Source organism: Lates calcarifer, linkage group LG13 (genome assembly GCF_001640805.2).
Source record: "Lates calcarifer isolate ASB-BC8 linkage group LG13, TLL_Latcal_v3, whole genome shotgun sequence".
Classification (NCBI taxonomy): domain Eukaryota; kingdom Metazoa; phylum Chordata; class Actinopteri; family Centropomidae; genus Lates; species Lates calcarifer.
Genome location: NC_066845.1, coordinates 16,637,846 through 16,655,729, shown reverse-complemented (window position 1 = coordinate 16,655,729; position 17,884 = coordinate 16,637,846). Strand labels below are relative to the sequence as shown.

Below are 17,884 nucleotides of genomic sequence, written 5' to 3'. Positions count from 1 at the left end.
CTTTCAGTCAGTTTCACTGTGTTGAGATGAGAAGTAACAAGCTCGCCCCTCCCCCCAGCGCCCAACCCCACCACTGAATCCTAATTCCTGCCAGAGTCACATTTCCCTGCCATGCTCACTTCAAGCCCGCCTTTCATGTCTAGCTAAAAACACAGCAACCTGTCACAGTTGCGAGCTTTTGGCCATTTACCTTTGCCTTTGGTATCCTTTTAACATGAAGTAGTACTCTGTGATAAAAAGAACCCTCCTGCTGTCCTCCTCTGAATATGCTGTGACTGACTGCTTTGTGCTCCAACCGAATGCCAGTGTCGCTGTTTGGAGCTTCTATATTCTGTTATAATTATGTTCTTGTTTCTTCTCTTCTAGGCAATATCAACGACTGCTCTCTGCACTACTACTTCTTCCTCCTGGCAGGGATACAGGGCATAACCTTGCTGGTCTTCCTCATTGTCTCTGTCAAGTACGACAAGCAGAGGGGCAGGGCGGGAAGCCAAAGGCAGAGACATGCCTCCTCTTGACCCCGACATGTCCTTTGAACCCCACTCACCATACCTGCCTTTTCCTGTCATATCACTCAGTGCCCAAAGACCCTGTTGAATGGGTACTTACTAATCACATCCTGCAGAAGTTTGGGTTACCTCACATGTGATTCTGTCATGACTATATATATCTTATTTATCTTGGTTTTAGCTTTTATGTAGGAATCCCTTTATCTTTTTTTTTAATAACAGAAATGGTTTTACATCACTGGGTGAGCGCAGAGGCACCACTGAAAGTATAGAGATCAATGCAGGAGGCATGTTTGAATCGTTTCTACTGTATTCCCTTACTCCTGTGTGTTTACGCCTGTTGCCTTTCTTTGATCATTTGCACTTGACTTGAGGAGTGGTGCCATAACAAGATGATATCTTGATACTTTCTAATCATGGGATGCTCAGTTGTTTTTATGGTTAGATTTATTAATCTTATTCTTGGACTAAAGTCTTTTACTAACCATTTTACCAACTTCGGTACGATGCATCAGTATTTAGTCAAACCAGTCATTTGAATGGTTTCTGAACATACATTCTGAAATGTGAAATTGGGGTTTTCGTGCATTAAATGTACCTTACTGTCAGCATTATTTGCTGATGACACTTACGCCCGCTGGCTTTTAGAGACTCTCAAATACCTATGCAACAACATAGCTGTGAACACATCAAATGGGAGATTAGTTTTAATGCAGGAGGGTAGTTTTATGTTTCAGTGTTGTTGCAGACTCCCAGAAATGATGTCTGTTAATGTTGAGACACAGGAGGGCTTTTGTTAGAAAAGATTCCAAATGAGCACAATTATATTTCTGTTTGACTAATCTAATATTCAAATCTAATATTGAGAGAAAAAGCAGTCTCTCATATTTGTTTCCACTGCCTGTGATTACATACTGTAAATCCACATAAATCCATCCTATAAATCTCAGATAAATCCTCAAACAGAACCATGCATAAATAATGATAACTCCTAAAGTTAAAAATACTCTCTGACTTTCATGAAGCTTCACAGCAGTTTAAAATTTCTGATTAAGCAGCAAAATCGCACATATCTGCATGATTAACAACTAATTAGTAACTAACCTTAAACTCTTGAGTTTAGTTCTCAAAATATCTGTGGCATTAATGCTTGGAGTATGATAAAAGCAGTTCTGAACTTAATGCATAAAAATTAAAATCACAACCCATTTACACTGACACCATCTCTATATTTAGAATTTAATAGCAAAATAAATCACAACTTTCACAGTATTTGCTGTTAAAACTTTTTATAGTGTTATCGTGGCTTTGCAGCTTTGCCAGAAAATCTTGCAAAAGAAGCTTCTGTTTTCTTGTCATATTTATTAGACTGTGATGCATTTGTTTTTAGCTTTATACTGTTGAGAATAATGCTAGTGTGTGTGTGTTCCTTCAATCCTCAGAATAAGTAGAGCACAAGGTACTGAATTTACTCTCAGGGCTTGAGGAATGTGTCAAGTGACATAACTCTCCAGGAAATTTAAAACTGCCTTTGAGAGCTCTCGACGAGTGTTTAGCCTGTGGTGTAAATAAAGTTACATCTGTAACAGCACATTAGAAGAAGAGGCTATCTCACTGACGGTATGTGATGGCTTTTAGATTGATTTTAATTTGTGTTTAATTGGTTGGATAAATGGATGTTCCTTGTTTTATTGCATATTTTATATTTACTTGCTTTGTCATCTCAGTTGAGTTTATTTTGGAATTATATTCTGTTTTCATAATGCTGCATAGCTGGAATATTGTTTTGTGGTTATATTTGTGGCCATTAAAGTATATTAAATTGAGAATTGGGTTTCAACCTTTGCCTAAATAAAACATGACTTGCAAAGCTTGTTCAGATGTTACTTAACAAAGTGGTTGTAAAAAGCTTCCTCTTTATTCTCCACTTTTGTTGTGCATATTTGTTATTTTTTTCATACATGCCAGCACTGCTTTGTTACAGGCTGTGTGGTCTAAAGTTACATGTATAACTGAAATATTAGTGGCCTACTTTTGTTGTGTAAGTTTTTAAGTTTACTCCAGTATTCACACGTTACTGATATAAATATTGTATGATATTTTAAACACCAGAAAACATTAATAAGTTAGTGTGATAACTCGACAGTGGTCGACCTTGTTGTTTACATTTGAATCACGAATTGTGCCTCTAAAGCCTGCCATGATGCTTTCATGATTAGGGTTATGGTTTGTTGCTCCTAAGGCAAGCTCAAAGTAGAGTACCTAAATTATTTATATTACAAAAAATACACCCTGTGGCAGGCTGTTGCAAACACGCAGGTGTAAAACCTCATTTTGCATTCCCACTGGGGAAGGCAGCGTATTTCTCCTTAGTTTCATCAGCGGGAGATTGAAATCAACACGTCATCACAGATCTTTTTTTTAATGTTAAGGCCTCCCAGCCATGAGGCTCACAGAGGGCCATTTCCTGTTTAATTTGGTCAGAGAGCTCGCATAACCGTGACTGAGCAGACAGCTTGATGTTTTAAACCAACACAATGCCTCCGGGTCATAATTCTAGTGTGGCGGCTTGTTTCTCATGTTGAGAGGAATTTCTGACACATCCAAGTGGTTATGGCGGCAGAATTGCAAGGCAGTAACACTGAGATATATAGTTTTGGTACTGGCCTTCCAATATTTTAAGTTGATTTATTGGCCAGGGTTTAAGCAAACAACAGTACCTTGGAGAGAACACCTCCTACATATATTTATACCTGCTAGTGTTCTTGTTTTTTTTATATTTGAGCTAATGATTTATCAGCCAAGGTAATGCATAGCCTCTGAACTTTAAAAAGCTCTCAATTTGATAGAATACATTTTTAAACAGAATTCCACTCTCTTGCTATTCTGATGGCATGGGTTAGGGTTAGGTTTGGCAGTGCTAGTCTGTCGAGTCATCACTTTGGTCGAGACTGAAGTGAAACTACTGGATGGATTACCAGACATTCATGGTATCCACAGGCTGAATCCTGATGACTGAAGTAATTTCCTGTAGCATCATTAGAAGTAAAGTATTTACTTTCCTGTGAAATATCTCTACATTATTTGATGGAATGAGACCATGGGACAAAATGTTGGACACTTATTTGCACTTTCCACAGGACATATCCTGATGATTTTGGTGATCCCCTGACTTCTCTAGCGCCACCATGAGGTTTACAATTGTGTTTTGAGTGAAATGCAGTTAGCTCAAAGCACTGCTGTACAGAACTGCTCTACAGTATTAGATTAACAGTATTGCCAACATAGTGTAACAATAAAAAACAGTAACGCTTAAGCTATGATTGCAGAGTTCAGTCAGTCACATTTACTTTCTCCAAGTATCTTTTGTTTAGCATTAACAAAAAATGAAGTTGCTGTGTCTTTGTCCATGTCCATTATATTTATTGCTTGATTAAGGCCAATATCTATGCTCTACATTAAATAGTTTTGTCTCCTCCCCGTCCACTCTAAATGACTTTTTGGAGGCGTGTGGCAGTCTAACATAATCGACAGGATGTTAAGCTGTTTTTAATTGTATTACAGTCTCACCTGTGTAATGAGCAACCGGCAGATGCTCCTTAAGATGTTCCTCCAGTAATTGGAGGATTAGGAGGTATCATCACATGTTAATTAAGATAAGCTAATGCAGTCACAATGTTTAAGAAAATGGCCAAGCAGACAAATCGCCCATCTCCGAGTACTAATCATCAGCATTTACATAGACCTAATTATCTTATCTGAGCTGTCTTTGTTGGTAGGCATCCTGGAGCCTTTTCTGTGGGAGATTCCAAATGAGACGGTGTTGGACAAGAGACAAGTTGTTTAACTCAGGGTTGTTGTTTCTACACCAATGAAGTCCTGCCGAGGATATGAGCTATGGAAAGCAAAACATGTGGGGCCTTTTACAATCTCCTGTTCCAGAAAATGAGCTAGTCTCGTCACTTGAAAGACTGTTTTCTGTGGCACTGAGCACAATGGCAGGTTAAGGATGTTCATTCAGACAGATGATCTGTGAAATAAGCAACCGTAAAATGCTTTAACAACGTACATCCATCTGGATTTATGGCATCAACCTTGGTTATTATGTGCAGGCCCTGTGGTTTAGAGCATCTTATTTGTACAGAATGGGGCTTGACTCCCATAAAACAGTACAGGTATCAAGATAAATCATTCTCAGCCACACTGAAGAATACCATCCGTGCCAGGTGTATCTTGGTAGCCCTCTGACCTTCTATTGTTTTCCAGCAGGTAGAAAAATGCTCTGGCCTGTCTCAGAGCACTGGCTGATATGTTGCTCCCCTGTGCACAGTGTCCCGCTAGTCCTTCTGGGCCGATATATCTAAATGGCAAGGTTGGGTACTCAACTCATGCTTCGCTAGCTACTGCTGTTATGAGAGACACACCTCAATTCTAGGGGCCAAATAGCAGGTCCACACAAAGTTAACAGTTTATTTGGGTGTTTAAGACTTGATTTTAGGTGTAAGGTAAGAGGATAAGGCTGGAGATATATATTTCTTATCATCAACAAATACAAATTATAAGACCAAAAAACATCAATCTGTTGATCCTAAAAACAATTGCCTGTGCAGCCAAGGTCTGGTATAGCTTATTCCCCTGTGCCGTCGATTTCCATTGTTGTCTAAAAACTGTGGAAAACACATCAGTGAGCCACACCTATGCACAGCAGGACACGTTCCTCCACTACAATGAACATGGGTACTGTCATTTATTTTGAGTCAGTGCCACATAAGCTGTCCCACTGCTGTAAGTACTAACTGGAGGATCCAATGTGTATTAATCCACAGCTAAAAATAGTCCCCAATGAATACACTATTACTTCTGTTAGGAGTATCACCTTAGAAATATTGCCACTGACAGGGTGATAAAGTCAGAAAATATTTCAAGATGGACTAATACTTTGTAGATTTTTATGTTTTCATGGGATGTATAGACAATAAGAAAGTATAGAATAAACTAAGTCTTTTACTTTAAGGTAAGAATTAGGTTTAGCTTGTGGTAAGGGGCTAGGCTTGAATGTAGTTGAGAAACAGTCCTTACAGGGATAGAGAGGCAAGTTACTGTGTGTGTGTGTGTGTGTGTCTGTGTGTGCTCTGGTCAGGTGGGAGACTGTGTTTACAAGACACAGATTTGGCACGAGGGTTTTGTTTATGAACAGCGTTGTCTTTGGTGCCCTGTGGCTCCATCTGTAGAAATTGGTAAGACCGGAATGTCAAGCTGACCTTGTCAGCTGCTCCTTCGTTCCTCTGCAGCAGCGTGTTTGTGCGTGTTTTGCTGCTGTAAAACTACTGTGAACTGATTTTAAAATGAATTCAGAGGAAGCAACATAAATCAAGCAGCGAATAATCATTTGGAAATTGCAAATACAGACCTGGCACATTAGGACCACAGGGAGCACAGCCAACCATTAGTGAGAGTTTGTTGGTCTCACATCATCAATTTAATTAAAAATCCATTTAAGATGGAGGCCTGGGGAAGGTTTTTTTTCTTTTCCTTTCAGGGGAAGTCAAGACTTCAAGGCCAACAAAAATGAGTCTTGAGTTACCATGCTCCAAGAATGGAAGTGAATACAATCATTATATCTGCTGTTTCACATCCTAGCAGGTATGAACACGCCTAAGACCGGAGCCCAAGGGGTTGGAGACAGTGGGTCCTTAATGGGCTGCTCTGCTGTTCCTACCTGAAGAGGCTGAAGCCACCGACGATGGCCATAGAAACAGAGTCGCAGTGGTGTATTAATTACACGGGGACCCCCATCAATCATGCCCCTTGTGGCTGACAGATAAATCCCTCCCAGACCTACACTGGCTCCCCTCACCCTTCACAGTCCACAGGCTGAGCACAGCAGCAACAGTCCCAGCACACAGCACATGCTGCACACAGACCCCGATTCAATCCCCTGCAGTCGCCAATCGAGCCACAGAGGCAGGAAAATCACACAGGAGACAGAAGACCGCACCACAGAAGAAAAATAGAGAAACATTTCAAGACAGAAAAGAAATGGAGACAAAGGAGTGAGGAGGGAGAGTTTTCCCTGTGTGTGTGTGTGTGCACGCAATGACTAAACTGAGGTCTTTGTTTTAGTTCGACCATTTAGGAAATATACTCATTTGACAGATGAGAAGATAAAATGAGATTCATGTCTGTATAGTATGTATGAAGCCACCAACCAGTTAACTTCGCTTAGCATAAAGACTGGAAGGAAACACCTTGCCTGGCTATGTTTGTGTCAGTTTTGCTCTTCACTTTTCATGCAGTTTAATTAAGGAGCTTTAGAGTTGATGACAGGTGGATTTTGTTGCCACCAGTCTTTATGCTAAGTCATTTAGTCTGCTGGCTGTAGCTTTGCCACATATGAGAGTGCGGTCAGTCTCCTAATCTAATGGATCTAATAAAGCAAATAAGCTTGCTATCCCTTATTATCTTAAAACCTGGCTAATTATCTTTCTATTTGAACTCTCTTTGTTGATTTTTTTGTCAGTGCTCTGGCTCGGCATGCAGTGGTCTGCTAGCAGCACCCCTCAAGTAGAAAAGAGAATCCGTCAACAAGCTACTTGAACTAATTAAATCAAAGTAGAAAAGCCACAAAACTTTCATAGAGGTGTCTTAAGGGGCTCCATTCAGTGCTGACTGTTGACATAACTGAACTAATCTAAATGGCATCCCTAATTACACTCAAGGTAGTGCTACTATTTGCTGAAGTATCTCACCTCCCCTCTTCCAACCTAATACTGTGAGCGTTGCTGATTAACAATCTGATCCACACTGCAGCAACAGTTAACATAATGTGAACATTTCTCTGCTTGATGGAAAATAATAACACACAAAAAAACGCAATCAGCCAACACCACTGTGATGATAATAACATTCACTGAACAAAATGCAATTTTTCAGCCGACTGCCTTTGTTTAGGAAGTTTTCAGAGATGATTATTATTTGTGCAATTATCTGAATAATAAATGATCCATTTCTAAAAAGAAAACATTTCCCACCTTGCCCGTAATTATCCCTTTTTGTATCTGCATTATCCCAGGAGATGGAGAGCATATTATATCCCAGTTTGGCCATCAGCATACTTCTCCTGGAGGCTTTGGGACAGAGGTTAACAAGACCTTAATTGGCATTTTCTTCAAAGCTCTCAAAACTTTAAACTAAGGGGGTGGCAGTAGGAAATGTCACATTAACATGTTGTCCAGCCATTGAGTTTAAAAGCCCCTTCACACACTGGCTGTCATGTTAGGTGTTGAGGAGATGAGAGTATAATGGCCGCTGACTTCCTCCACTGGCGAGCATTAAAAGGGTAACATATACTGCGTTGTGGCTTGTGGATAAATTGCATCTCAGAAAATATTTTTGATACAAAGGTGACTATATAATTGTACACCCCCTCCCACCCCCCACATTCCTCAGCTGACCTGAAGACATGAGAAATGAATAACTTTATGATGCTGCGGTCAATAAAAGATGATACACGCTCTTGACATTGTTGTGTATTCCTTAAATGTTATGAAAATACAATATACAGAGCAACAATACAATGCTTTGGAGACTGTTCAGTATATACATAACAGGTCTTCTGCCGTGTTAAGGAGGATGAGAATGAACCAGACAGTTGTGCCTTTTTCTTTTTTTTTTTCCCAACGACATGCAGAAATTTCTCTTGGCTTGCTTTGGCCTTTCCAAAACTCTTCCACAGAATAAGGATCTGGCATAAGAAATTAATATCCAAAGTGTTACAAAACTTCCAAAACCATTTAATGTGCACACACATTCGGGACATCTATCTAGTTATGTTACTGTTCTTTTTCAAATCTACATGTCATCTGAATATCACGGATCATAGTTGCTGCCGATCGGTCCTGGGATCATAACTTGAATTCTATCTAAACCCTGTAGTAATAAAATGATGCTAAAAAGGTAATCATCTGATCAACAAATGGGAAAAAAAGAACCACCTGACGTCCTCGTTCACTGACATATGTTTCATTAGTGATTCATCATCAGTCCCTTGTGGAATCAGTCCTCTTAAATTTAATGACCCTTTGGCAGTTTGGGGTGATTCCGAAGTAAATTTCCTCCTTTTTCACCTGCTCAGGGGTCCAGGTTCTGTCCAGACCACTTTCCTCTGAAAGGCATAAGGGTGAGTTTGTTACAAGTGCACACTGTACATTATGCCACCTCTTTTAAAGCACTGTCATTTAACCTTTCCATGTAATTGCGCAACTCCTTGGAGTCTCCCAGCTCCACGTCTTGGCACACCCACTTAATGTCCTGGCTGTGGCTTCCAGTCAGTGTGTTAACAGTGGGGTAGCTATTGTCCAAGGGGATGGTGGTGAATGTGGTGAACTTGACACGCTTCCTCTTGGTGGTGGGCGAGTCTCCTTTGCTGTCCTTGGCTATGCAGCCTGTGTCTGCCGTCCGGTGCACTTGGCCCTGCACATTCTTCTGGGCTGAGCCTCCGTTCAGCAAGTGGCTGCCCTCCTCGAGGCCGCTGCTTGAGTCCATCATGGAGGTTTGTTCCTCCTGCTGTGGCGACAGGCTGATTTGGCTCTCCAGCAGCTCTGCCTCGTTCCCCAACCACACCCAGTCATGGGCATGGTTCATGTTTTCCTGCCCCTCAATGGAGAGCTCCTTGTGGCGGTATTTCAGGGTATAGGAGATGCAGTTGATGAGAAAGACCAGGATTGCGAGGCAGAAGACCCCCAGCAGGGCGTACATGCCGATCTCCAGGTCTGTGAGCCCGCGAGCTGTCTGAATGAGGTCATCGTCCATGTTGCGGCCACGGGGCAGGTCCACTTGTGCAGGGAAGTCAGCAAAGTCAATTGGCATGTTTTGGCTACCATCATCTGAAAGTTTATCCCCATTGGGTCTGCGCATTATTGCGCTTCTAGTGGTGGTGGCTCTCCTCAACACCCCATCCTCCATGTCAGAGATGGAGCTGCCATAGTAGTGGGTGTTAAGTCCAGTCCTGTCTTGGGAGGGTGAGAGCCGGCCTCTGTTCTCCATATCGTCTCCATCTGGGCCATAGTCACTGCTTCCTCCCCTTGAGGTGTCACTATGACCAAACTTCACCCTGATGTTACAATTCCCCGCTGCCAGGATGCTGCGGCGCTTGAACTTCTGGCAGAGCTCGCAAACAGTCATTTCCACCCTGACCAGCAGGCCTTGGCCCTCTGCCTCCGTCACAATGACAGGCCATTTCCACGAGGGGTCCTGCTGCACTGTCACTACTTCCTCATCCAGGGAGGTGGCTGTCAAGACAAAAAAGTCCGGATTGTACAGGTCTAGAGGAGCCACAGAGCCATCGCTGAACTGTAGCCAGGCGCTGATCAAGGCCTCCTGTGGAAATACACACACACACACACACACACACACACACACAACATAACAATATAAGAGAGAGAGGGAGACAGAGAAAATAAATAGTCACTGACACAAAGATAACATGGTGTGCTCTGGTATAGCTAGGGAATGGAAATTATTGTGCAAAAGTACTGCATCTAGCCTCATTTCATGGAAACAGACTGGAAGAGATATATATAGTGTTTAATGTATTAGCTCTTTGCTGTGTAGTTAGAGCATCAACCAGATGTTCTTCAGGTACATTGGTTGTTTCAACTGGCTTTTTCTCTCAGGACTGTAGTGAATTGGTAAAAATGAAACACACATAATGATTATTTGCATTCAATGTTCTTCATGTCACTTACAATGCACTGTATATGGAGGTTTCTAATGGTGGAAGACGTTATAAGTTGAATACAAACTCACTAAGCCACATATGTGGTTCTGCTAACTCAGCGGCTGTTCCGTCTAAGCTAAGGGGCATACAGATTAAAGATAGGAGGCAAAGATCAAACAGTAACATTAAACATTGTTCATAGGAATGAGGATTTACCATACAGTAGGCATCCTAATGCTTTCTCCTGCTGCAGTTTCACAATTTGCCTTTTAATGTTGCCGAAGGACAAATCCCCAAAGGCGCACAAGTAGATCCCCAAAGTGGTCTGTCAATGCTGCCTAATTACTACCACAAGAGGACTTCTAGTGCAGTGCTGCCTGATTATCTTCACACTGCGTATGGAGATAGGGCAGATAAATGGCCTTCCAATCCTTCCTTACTCGGAAGAAGTGGGTGAGCAGAAATGTAAAGGAGCAGTTCAGAGACCTTGTGAGAGAGCTTGATGGACAGATCAAAGAGGCAACAATGAGAGTAGCCAGGGCGAATGAGAAAGGGAAGTAAAATATGATGGAAAGGCCGAGTTTGTGCTGTAAGTCATATTTCGGTTCAGGGGCTGTGGTGTTGCTTTTGCATGCTCTGAGATTAAGCTCCCGTTACTATTAGCTGCCCAAGGAAACACATTCTGTCACACTCTGGCTTTCAAGCCCTGGAGTTAAGAGGGTTAGGAATGGTGTGGAACAAACAAATAGACACGTGTACATGAGCACATGCACACTCAAAGCTCTCTTTGATTGTAAAATTGCTCATTCAAGGACTCTGATAGTGTGAAATGGAATCTGGAAGAAAGTCTTTTGTTCTTGTGCAGTAATCAAGGCTGCAAAATGCACATTTTTGGCTTCAGTAGATATGTAAAATTGTATCTTTCATCAAATGGCTATCAACCCAATGAAGAATAATTTAATATGCCGGGAGATAATAATTACTGGTATCAAACTAATTAACATCATTCTCTGTCTTAATCAGACTTAAATTGTGTTTGCAAATAATTACTGTTCTTTGTTTTTAATCTATTAGATCAGGATCAGCCCTGGTTTTGTAAAGGAGGCTTTGTATTCAATTAAAAGAGACCTGAACTATAAAGCAAAGCTCAATTCTTATTTAATTTTTATTTCAAACTTAACTTCAGGTCTCGTATACAGTGTCCTGACCTGCTTGGGGCTCTGCAGAACCTCCTGTGTGGTCGTGGTAGCCAGGATGGCTCTGTTGCTTCCTGGACTGAGCTGCAGGCTCATGGAGAGCCCTGTCACCAGCTGGACCCCCAGCTCCGTGATGGTGACTTTGTCATCCACCACCGTGACGGTCTTCTCTGCCAGGATCGAGTCTGACAAAGGGGACAACACCTAGGAGGTGCGAAAGCAAGACAGTGGGGGAAAAAAGAGAGGGAAAGAGATTACAGATTCCAACATTAAAGGAATTCTAAGGGGAAAATCTGAAGATTCAATTTGATTTTCTTTCAAAACATTTCCTGGCAAATATGTCGAGCAATAACCTGTGACATTATGGTCTGATCAATTACTGCTGTGCTACTCTACAATAGTGACTCAACCTATTGTATAGCCTGTTCACGAAAGATTTTTCATTTCCTGCTCTAAACACCCAGGGTTAGGGAGGTCTTTCCCAGGAGAAATCAGCAGTGACAGCAAGCATAGGTGAACAGAGAAAAAGAACACCACCTATAGAAACTTCATCAACAGAAAATCCAAGCAGGAATAAGCAGGCAATGGTCACACTGTTTGATTGACAAGTGATTCCTGGCAAGTGGAGCACAAAAATATCACATCAATGTGCACTTAGCAGCGAGGATGTCACCGACATGAAAAAAGCGGATTACCAAGAGTTATAGGTGATTTAGGAAAACGTCTTTCCAAGTGTTTCATCTATCATAAAAGGCTCACAAGCCCCCTGTGCAATACGCAAAACGTTACACAAAACCTACTTTTTTATTTTATCTCTTTACTCAAGCTGTGTGGATCAAACAACAACTCAACTTGGCTGCCATCCAACCCCCATACCTCCCGTAGGTAAGAATCCATTCCCTTTGATTAATACTGGTAATCTAGAGGAGAAGCTCACTTTAACCCCAAAACAGAAGCAGGAAGTCTAACTGTGTTTATGATGAATACCGTGAGAGGTACATGTTACTCTATCTGCATGCAAACCTCTCCTCACGCATCAAGTCTGCGTAGCTTTGTGGCACAGGGTAGTAGTCACAACTGTCAGACCTTTGCGCTTGTTACGTTCTCCGGCTTGTGCTTCTTTTTTGTGAGCACATGGATGTTTTTTGCGAAGGTGAGGATACGTCTGTTCGTAGACAGACGGATGAGTCCTTGACACCGGGAAGCAGATTCCACTCACACAGATGTCATTAGGAGGCTGATACTCATCCAGTTAGCCTGAAGAGTCTGACAAACCAAAGGGCTGAGGGAGGAGGACCTACTCACTGCTGAGAGCCCACAGTACAGGCTGTGACACAGCACCTGTCTGTACTAGACAGAAGGACATACTAGTCAAACTGTAGCAGTGACAGTGGCATCTGTAATTGTTCCCAGAATAAACAATATGTCATGCTTCTGCTGAACATTATTCTTACATATAGTTGTGCTGACAGAATAGTGTACAACAGGGAAGTTTAATAATGTATACAAATATAATAAAACTACTTCATGGTGGTTTCATACACTATTTTATATGATAATTTGAATGATTTGAATGTTGGTGATGCTTAATAATTACCTCATTATATTCTGTAATTACTAAAAGTTTGTCAAGGTCACTGGCAGCCTCCACTGCCCTCTGCATTTTATATAGTGTGTCATCAGATTTTGTGAGAAACCTGAACAATGATTTGATATCACGAGCTCAGAAGCAAGCACTGATCCCCCAACACAAACATCACTGAAGGTTTCAGAGATTCCAGCACTGGCAGATGGTGAAAAGACCGAGTGCATATTCACTGTTATTGAGAGATGTTTCCGGAGCCTCCTCTTTCTTTTCACTCAGCAGTAATGGGTAGAGGGAGAAGAACAAGTGGCTAGACCATCTTTGAGACAGGAAGCATGGACTTAATTGAGGAAGCACTGGCAGATGTGTGAGGTTAAAAATAATAGCACTCCCTAGCTCCTGTAATCACTAACAACGCCACTAGCAAGAGGCATGGACCGTGACCTTTTTATTTAGGTCTGTGTATTTAGGATTCACCACTCAGTTAAAGAATAGGTCAGGTTTATTACAACAGTGTTATTTCTATAGTCCTAGCCATCATTTTTACCAATTATTAATATTTTACTCACCAAAGTAGCTGCTGAGATCTGGGAAATGACCTCATTGCTACAATGAAGTCCAATGGGGCAAGTAAGACAGGTTGTTATGAAGCCAGCGGTTCAGCCAGTTTATTCTAAAGTGAGCACTACAGAATGTCAATGGAAACCCCTCATTACACAGGTGAACTGTGTGTGTGAACAAATATTGAAAGTACAATAGGTCAAAGTTGAACAAGGAGGTCAGTTTGTAACCTGTGATGGATGTGTGAGAGCGGGTTTCGGGGTAATTATTTTACAGCTCATCTTCCTTTTCTAGTCCAAGTAAGTCTGGCAAACCTGGGAGTTTATTCCAAAACTTTGAGATTGTTAAGCTGTTCATATCTCTTGCCCTGTCTGACTGATGTCAGCCTTTAATTTGTTGAGTGCAATGTTAGCACTCAACAGTGCAAGAGAAATAATACAAATATAAGACCTATGTTGTATGAAACTGGAATCAACCTTTAATAATCCTTTAAACTGACACATGGCCTACCTGGATAGTGGTCATCCCCATGTCGAGTCCCATCAGTATCCTCCTGTCCAGTAACTGTGCAATCTGTGGGTCTTCTACCTTCAGGAAGTCCCACACCAGCTCTGTGATGTCCACCTGCCAATCAGTGCCCAACATGAAGCTCGTCTGGCCTCGAGGATCAGCTGACTCGGCTACAAAATGGGTCAGGACTCTAACCATGGCGTGCTGGTACTGCAGAGTGCAGCTTCGTCCTCGTCTGTCCTCATCGTCCTCGTCCTCGCTGTCCCGTGTGGATCTGCCAATAATTAAAAAAAAATTAAAATAAAAATCCTGATGTACTCTAGGGATGGCAGTGTTGGTTTGTGCACTACTTTGCTTCAGACTGAAATATCTCAACTACTTACCAGTAATTATTGGATGGACTGCCATAAAATTTAGTACAGACATTAATGGTCCCCAAAGGATGAATCCTAATAACTCCCCTGACTTTTCCTTTGCCACCACCATGAGGTTGATATTTGTGGTTTTGAACGAAATGTCTTAATAACTACTGGATAGATTTCCATGAAATTTGATACACACATTCTTTTTCTTCAGGGTGAACTGTAATAACTGTGGTTATTCCCTGTCATTCCCTGTCATCTAGCACCAGGTTAAAGTCTGAATTTGTTCAACTATTTTTTACAGTTCCTGCAAACCTAATGACATTCCCATAAGTCTCAGCTATATTTTGGTGCTAACTACCTATATTTTTATGGATGAGAAGAGAAAACATCGACACTGCACTCTGCATTGATGTGTGGGTTGTGATATTTTCAGAAGCGTTTTCACTTAAACCTTCCAAACCTATCAAATGTACTCACACACAGCAGTGTATGTATGTCTACCTGACGAGGATCGAGTAATGATGCAATGCTGCGGATTAATACCACTAAGAGAGGATCAATCCAACATAGGATCATTTTTCTTTCTCAGTGTCTCTCCTTCACCATTTTGGATCACCAGGTCTGGTTTGTGAATGTGCATACACCTCCTTACTGCTTTACTTAATAGCCTTCCTGATTGCTCTGTTGCTAGCAAATCTAATTTTATTACTGTAGGCAACAAATCAGCCAACGGAGGCTCAGCTCTCTCACACCAGTAAAATTGCTTTGAGTATGACAAACTAGGTTTAAATGGTTACAATACAGCTGCAATGTCATTAGATTTTGCCCATAACTGTTTTTTTTTTTAATTTTGCTTCAACAAACAACTTTATAAAAACAACAGATAAAGCACCCTGAGATGTTGAGAAAGCAATGTTTGAACAGTTGATCTGGGAAAATAAATGCTGTTACAGCTCTTCAGTCTTACACTAGGGCACAGTTGGGATACTTGCAAACAGGAAAGTGCTTTGTCAACAAAACTACCAATCATATACTATACTGTAGACTTAACGCCTGCCTCCCCGTCTAATCATCGTCATTTGTTCCTCTGTCTCTCTTTCTCTCTCACACAAATACACACTAGCAAAGGTTGTGATCGTGATAAAGGGGCGAAGAAATGAAATTAATCTCTTAAACTGTTTTTCTTGCGATTATCTGCTCTACTTGTCTCTTTCTGTCTGAATCCCCTGAGAAATCTGACTGCACGCAAAGCTGCGGGAATGAAGATGTTAGCTGCCCAGAATACAGTCAGACTTGGAGTTAAGGGCTTAAAACCTTGGCTTGCAAAACCAATTTCATCTTTCCTTCCAGGTCCAACTGAATGACAGCCAATCACAGAGGAAATTATTCTGCTGTAGACATGGTAGGATCACTTAACTCAGGATTCAACAAGGTTCAAGTGATCCCAAGTTCATATTTCGACTGATCTGTGGGGTCAAAACACAAATTAAGTTTTACTATTCAGTAACTAGTACTATTTCTATAGTTTTAATAAGACTATTGTACTTTCTCTCATGATATGTCTTCTAATCTCAAAGCCCCTGAACCCTTCATTTTAAAGTATTTCTCTACAACATTAAATATTCATGACTGAATAAAAATAAATAGAAGGAATGAATAATGAATGAATAAAATAAAATAAAAAACACTCAAAAACACAGATAATCTATTTTATTAGGGCTGTGTGTGGAGTGTGGTTTGTTCAGATTTGATTGACAGCGGCCACACAACCCACCAGCTGTCAGATTTCAGTTCAAATGTTGCTAAATCCTGATTGGTGCACAGAACTATGCAACATCACTTAAAAAAAAAAAAAAATTAAAATGAAAGGATATCAGTCTAGAGCAGTCCAAGTCTTGGAGGCCTGGATGTTTGTCTTTTGATCAGGTTGGAGAGATTGCTTACACAGCTCTGAATGGCATTTTAAAAGTTTTGTTTTAACACTATATTAGAAAAATTTGTAACACTAAATTACAACAGATCAGCAGATCAGTTGTGCCTGAGTAGGCCCAATGTTTCACTTTTAATGCATATTCATTACTTCCACACATAGAAGTGGAGCAATGCATCAAATTCGCAGGTAATGATTTGGTTATTTGAGTTCCTTTGGTCAATAATATTCTTTGTTTTATAAAATACATGAGGCTTTGTCGCTGGCTTACCTTAGTCCACCACAGTTAATTAAAGGCCAACCTTGATATTCACATATAAACAAAAGAACTCCCAGTTGCATGAAATGTAGCACTTGTTCAGATTCATTGTTTATTCCAGCAGACTAACTAAGGTTTGTGATTCACAAATTTGTGATCAAACATTAATTCTTCTTTTAAATTTCTGCTCCTCTTTCGAAAATTCCTGCTCTCTATTCTCTCGACAGTGTCTCTCCCCTGATTTACATACATATGCAGAGAAGACCATCTGCCAATGATTTCAGTCGCCACCTTCCAATTATTCCATTGGCAGTAACTAAAAGTTTCTCACCAATGACTGCTTTAGTTAAACCCTTCTGAATCATATTGTTTTGAGTGTAAACAGAACTTGTTATTTGACATTCACGCTCCATGAACTGACAAATGGCACTAATGTTGCAAGAGTATGTACTGACATACTGACCGAATCTGTGTTTAAACAGTATATTTATAAGGACATTTATACATACAGGTATTAGTCAGGTGTAATGGATTCAGGAGTAAACAAGCTGATAGTGAAGTCCAACCATTTTAGCTCCAGTATAAATCTGATATGCCAGTGCTTGTGCAGCCATCTCAAAATCTAATCTAAGGTTAATCTAATAAACAAATCACACTCGGCACAGAGAACAACCTGCTTCACAAAGCAATTTTTCCTTCTGCTGCATTCACTTTCAAGCTCAGCTCTGACTTCAGAGGAGATGCTGCATATTAATGTGTGTGTCATGCTTATTTTTGTTTTGCCCTGTGGATCGTGTGCCGTATTTGTTTTGGCATTTTGCTGCATTTTATTTTCTGCTACAATAACATGACGAAGGTCATTTGGACAGAAATAGGCAGTGCTGCTTCTATATATACAGAAGCAGCTCAGTTTGATGACAGTTGATTGTTTTTTGTTTGTTTGAATCTTGTTTCTATCTTGTAGAGAATTCAAGTACAACTGTTTGTTTTACAGTAGAAAGAGAACACTCAGCACACATAGATTAAGACGACTCTGTATGAAAATAAAAATTGAGCAATAAAAGGTAACTGCAAGGGAATTTTAGAGCACTATAAAACACAAGAAAAAAGAATCTTAATACACATATCTTGAAAGAAGTGTTAAAGGAGTGGTGCATGCCTGAGTGCTACGCCTACACTTAGGTTTGCCGTCTGCGAAGGCTTATCTTGTCCCTGTTTTGACAGGGCTTAGCGAAGGAAGAGGTGAGCCAT

At 40.8% G+C, this 17,884-nt stretch overlaps 2 protein-coding genes across 2 annotated transcripts in view; one reads left to right on the top strand and one right to left on the bottom strand.

Annotated features, from left to right (window-relative positions):
- slc15a4 (solute carrier family 15 member 4) overlaps positions 1-8,222 on the top strand; it is a 32,674-nt gene extending 24,452 nt beyond the window's left edge. The window contains exon 9 of the mRNA XM_018668928.2: positions 367-8,222. Within this exon, the coding sequence (XP_018524444.1) occupies positions 367-518 (152 nt within the window). The 3' untranslated portion in view covers positions 519-8,222. The remainder of the gene's footprint in view (positions 1-366) is intronic.
- The window catches only part of si:dkeyp-14d3.1 (transmembrane protein 132C), a 118,594-nt gene continuing 108,733 nt past the window's right edge, over positions 8,024-17,884 (bottom strand). The window contains exons 7-9 of the mRNA XM_018668927.1: positions 14,080-14,353; positions 11,436-11,627; positions 8,024-9,887 (exon numbers count right to left, since the gene is read on the bottom strand). Coding sequence (XP_018524443.1) covers positions 8,718-9,887; positions 11,436-11,627; positions 14,080-14,353 — 1,636 coding nt within the window. The 3' untranslated portion in view covers positions 8,024-8,717. The remainder of the gene's footprint in view (positions 9,888-11,435; positions 11,628-14,079; positions 14,354-17,884) is intronic.